This window comes from Citrus clementina, unplaced genomic scaffold (assembly GCF_000493195.1).
Source record: "Citrus clementina cultivar Clemenules unplaced genomic scaffold, Citrus_clementina_v1.0 scaffold_4, whole genome shotgun sequence".
NCBI classification, from domain to species: Eukaryota; Viridiplantae; Streptophyta; class Magnoliopsida; order Sapindales; family Rutaceae; genus Citrus; species Citrus x clementina.
In genome coordinates, this window is record NW_006262274.1 from 11,345,632 (window position 1) to 11,350,499 (window position 4,868).

The following is a 4,868-nucleotide window of genomic DNA, read 5'->3' on the forward strand; positions in this document are numbered from 1 at the left end:
ATTTTGCCACGTAGACAGGAAATGGCTTCCATACATCCAGTTGAAAATTGGCGGGAGTATCTGTCGCGATGTTGTGCTCGGAACCTAACGGTCGTTTAAGACATCCACTAATGGTCAACAAGTTACAGCATGGCAAGGGAAATCACAAATTAAAATCAATTATATTATTCTTTTTGAAAAAAAAATCAATTAATTATTGAGTATCCCCCAACTTTGATGTGACAAATATATTATCTAAGTTTCCTCTATTCTAATGTCGAATATTGATCTATTCTAAGTTTTTGGACTTTTTTAAAATTTAATATAAGGGAGCCTCTAAGTTACAATAATTGTAACATACATCCCTCATGTGAACCACACAAAATTGTAGGACCCACAATTTGTGTGGTTCACATGAAGAATGTATGTTACAATTATTGTAACTTAGCATTTGCCCTTAATATAATGGCATTATATTATTTAATATATTTTTTTCATATTTTAATTAAGTTCAAGTATTGAATTGAAACATTTCTATTTTGATGTCATACTAATAATTAATTATATAAATATAAAATTAAAATAATTGGGCATTATGCTCTGCGTGCAACTTGATTGGATGTAAATACACATGCACTCTTTTTTTGTTTTTTAGGTTATTATGAAATTTCGAAAATAAGTAACGATATTCTTCTGGCCCGTGGCCTGTGGCTGTGGGATTCCAATTGTCTCATGTTGCTCCTTAAGGCTTTCGAGGTCTTGAAATTTCTGCTCATTTATTTGTCAATTGTGCTTTTACGCAGGCTAAGGCGCTGGATAAGTATTTTGTTTTGGTGTTACTTTCCCCATTAAATGGTCAATATTCTGAGTTACATCCCCCTCGATCTTCAAGTTATACTCCAAGTATCTATATTGTCTCTTGGTATTCTCTGCAGCTTAATGGATTAAAAGTTAATGCAAATGGTCTTGTTTTTTTTTTTTTTAAACTGATTAAGCATCAGGTTACTGTATTACACAGAGATATATACAACTGCTATGACAGCAGGTCATTGCACTGATATTTACAATCAGATATATACATGTGACTTACATTATTGCATTTTTATTTTATGAAGTACATGCCAAGTCAAATACTCCTCACTAATATTTACAATACAGATGGTCTTGTTAAAGGGGATGCGGGAGTATTAGCTAATGCGAAATCTTTAGAAGATTTAATGGTGTTTAATATTGATGCACCTTTTGCCATGCCACTTGGTCATCAAAACTTTTTCATGCTTAAATATAGATTCGGTTCAATTCAATCAAATTTCAGATTTAAAAAAAATGCCATCTGAATGTAATTCGAATCGCATGTTGGGATCGAATTTGGATTGAAGGAAAAGTTTACATTAGTTCGAACTCGATTGGGTGAATATTTCAAATTGAATTCAGATTGGAATGAGTTCGGAACAAGCCGGATGATGATCAGATCAAATTGCAACGCAGAAATGAAACCATACAAATTAGAAAAAAAAAATGGTAGCATATGAAAAATAAATGTAGCTAACAAATTACGTTACCAAACTAACCATAAAACTAAATGCAGCCTTCAGATAATTCTAATTCAGTCAAGTCCTAAGTATGCGCCAATCAATTGACAATTCAAATTTCCATATCCCTAATTCAATTGGAAGCAAATATTCCATTCCTTAACCTCAACAGCCACATAAAATTACCAAGAGGCAAAAATAAATTTTGGGTTTAATTTAATAGCATCATGCAAGATTGCCATAGCTTGGTCAACGACGGATGGCTGGCGATGGTGGCATGGCGCTGGTACTTGGTGGTGAGGCGCAGTGGAGCGATTATTGGCAAGCCTGAAGGCCTGGCGCAGTGGTTGATGGATGTTGGGGTTGAGTTGATCTGCCTGTTCGAGGATTAAGGGATTTGAGAACGATAAAAGAGTGTGTTTATTTGTATATTTATTCAAAACATTTACTTGAAGATTCTTGAAACTTACCTAAATATAGATTTTCTTGACCATTGATGTAACTTATACTTTTACTTCTCTTTTTTTTTTTTTTTTTGGAAAAGGAATTTCATTAAGCAAAAGTAATTATAAATTGTTTAATAACCAAAAAGGTGGAGCTAAGCTCCACACTCTAGAATCCAACATAGAACTTCCTGCCCTCGCAACAACGTGAGCAGCAAAATTCGCAGATCGACGAACAAACGAGAATTTCACTTCTCCTATAGCCATAGCTAACTCCCGACACTCCTCAATGATGAGACCAAAGCCATTAGAGCCTGAAAAGCCCTCAGTCAAAGCTTGAAAAACTTGAAGGCAGTCCATCTCAACAATAACACATGGAAGCTGCAATTCCTTTAGCCAGCTAAGAGCCTCCCGAATACCAAGAGCTTCAGCCTCCCTTGCTCTAAAAATTCCAAATCTGCCAGCACACCTCGCTGCCAAGAAACAGCCATCTGAGTTACGAAGAACACAACCAAACCCAATTCTTCTATGTGATTCAAAAACAGCTGCATCTACATTGCACTTCACCCAGCCAAACTTAGGCCTTTCCCAGCTCACTGCCCCATGAGCCAGCCTATGCACATCATCATCAACATAGTACACTTGCTTCTTAGCTACTTGCCATTGATAGAGAAGCTGCCCAGCAGAATTTAAAACCTGCTGGACAGAGCCAATTTTGTTGTTCCAGATTATGTCATTTCGATGAATCCAAATTCGCCAACAAATCATCATAGCTATATTGTAATCCTCCCTACTGCAACGAGTAAAAATATGTTCAAGCCACCCCAAAAAAGAAGTGCAGTAGCCAACAAACCCAACAAGAGAAGAAAACCTGCATGACTTGGCAAAGCTGCATTCTATCAACGCGTGCATGACAGATTCCTCATTAGCACCGCACACAGCACAAGTAGATGTAATATCCACTCACTTCTCTTTTCTTTTATTAATAAATTTTAAAATTAAAAAAAATAGTCATTTGCCTAAGTTATAAGTTACCTTAAACAATTTGTTGTTGTCTAATAATTTTGTATTCGATAATATTCTAGCTGAGGTATCCCGTAATGTCATCTATTTGACTAGTAATATAAAACTAATTAATTAATTACACCTACTCATCAATACAAATTAATGGAGTAAGTAAGAATAGGAATGTGATTGTACTATTATTATTGTAGCTTTCATTTTTAACTAATTCAATTTTGTTTATATCACATTGTATATGAATGGATTTGTATAATTATTTTGTACTCAAATTAGTTGGCTTGGCACGTACTAAATTTGTTTCCCTTTAAGCCCAAAGCCAACTGAGCTACCGGTCCAATAGAGAGCTAATATTTGAACGACCGACCGAAATGAACATTCTTGATCCTTGTGCATGTTTAGTTGAACGGAATAGAGGGGGAATAGAAAGGCGATTTTTCATTTTTAAATGGTTACAGTCAATAGATTTATTATAATTAATGCCCCAACGTTCTTGTGAGCACTAAACCATCATTGGTCTCCAACAAGGATTATATGATTTGTTTGTTGCTCAAAAGTAGGCGCAATAATGACGGTCAAGAAAACCTGATTCTTTTCATTGTGGGAATCATGATTCCATCTAGATAGTTGAGAAATCAGGACTATCAAAAACCCTACAATGTTTTAATTTACATTTTTTATCCTTAAATATCATTTAATGATTTATCTAGCATAATTTGTAAATTTAGTCAAAACAATACACATGTAAAATTCTAAAAAATAATTTATTAATATTCATTTGTTACAAAGAAAGAAGTAATCATATTTAAAATATAAAACAAATTACAAAATTGGCACGTAATTTTTAAGCAGCTTTCTTTGATTGACCACTCAAATTTGAAGTATAGGATTTGACTTTACTCACTTTCTACTTTTTGGAAAAAGATATTAAATTATAAAAAAGTACTAAACATACACCTAAATTAAAAGTTATACAAGTTCATCATTAAAAACAAATTGATGTGTTATAATATGATTGGAATAATAAGTATAAAATAAAATAAATTTAATAAATGAGAATAGGTTATGTAAAAATAGTATTAACTACTTTTGTTTTTTCAGTTCATTCATATTGCACCATTTCAAATTGTACAGATGAAATTATATAACAAAATTAATATGTTTAATATTGTTCGAGTAATAGTAGAGCTGCAAACAAATTGTATAAATTATTGTGTATAAAATAAGACTAATTATGGTACTAGCACAAGAAGGTATTTTTTTGATAAACATTGATTAATAAAAATAAAAATATAAAAATATGGACATATAAATTTATTCAACTTATTTGTAACTCTATCATTATGCAAATTGTTAATACATTGATTATCAATAACGATGGATATCCGATACTGAATAATGATTCATACATAAAAATTTCTGCTTGGCCGGATATGGCTTATTAAATAATGGGCCAAGCTTTGGTAGCCTGGTCTAGCCACGCTTGAACCCATCATTCTTCGACTACCCCAAGAACCCATCATTCTTGTAATAATTATATTACAAATAATTATAATAGTAGTGATATTTAATCTTTTCATTTTATTTCCTTGTTATTTAACCTCTTCATTTTATCTTATTATCCCTCGCTTCTTAATTAACCACATAAAAAAAATTTAAAATATTTTTCTCTCTCAATTTAATTAACATAATTTCTAATTTATCCTTATTAAATATTTTCAGTTTATCACTCTTCTTCTTGAATCATGAAATTCATCTTCTTCTCATGAAATATTTGAGAAATTGCCAAAAAGATTTGTCTTAAAGTTGCAATTCAATCAAAACTCACAATTTTAGTAACCTAAGTCTATAATTAAAATAATAAAACAAGGAAAAAGAGTTTTTTTTTGTCAGA

The 4,868-nt window shown here is 32.1% G+C and overlaps 1 protein-coding gene across 1 annotated transcript; it reads right to left on the minus strand.

Annotated features, from left to right (window-relative positions):
* Positions 1 to 1,722: 1,722 nt before the first annotated feature.
* LOC112099085 lies at positions 1,723 to 2,725 on the minus strand. The gene is made up of 2 exons (XM_024186188.1): positions 2,097 to 2,725; positions 1,723 to 1,888 (listed from the first exon to the last, which is right to left on the minus strand). Exons 1-2 carry the CDS (start codon positions 2,723 to 2,725, stop codon positions 1,723 to 1,725), a joined length of 795 nt encoding a protein of 264 aa, XP_024041956.1.
* Between the last annotated feature and the right edge of the window lie 2,143 nt (positions 2,726 to 4,868).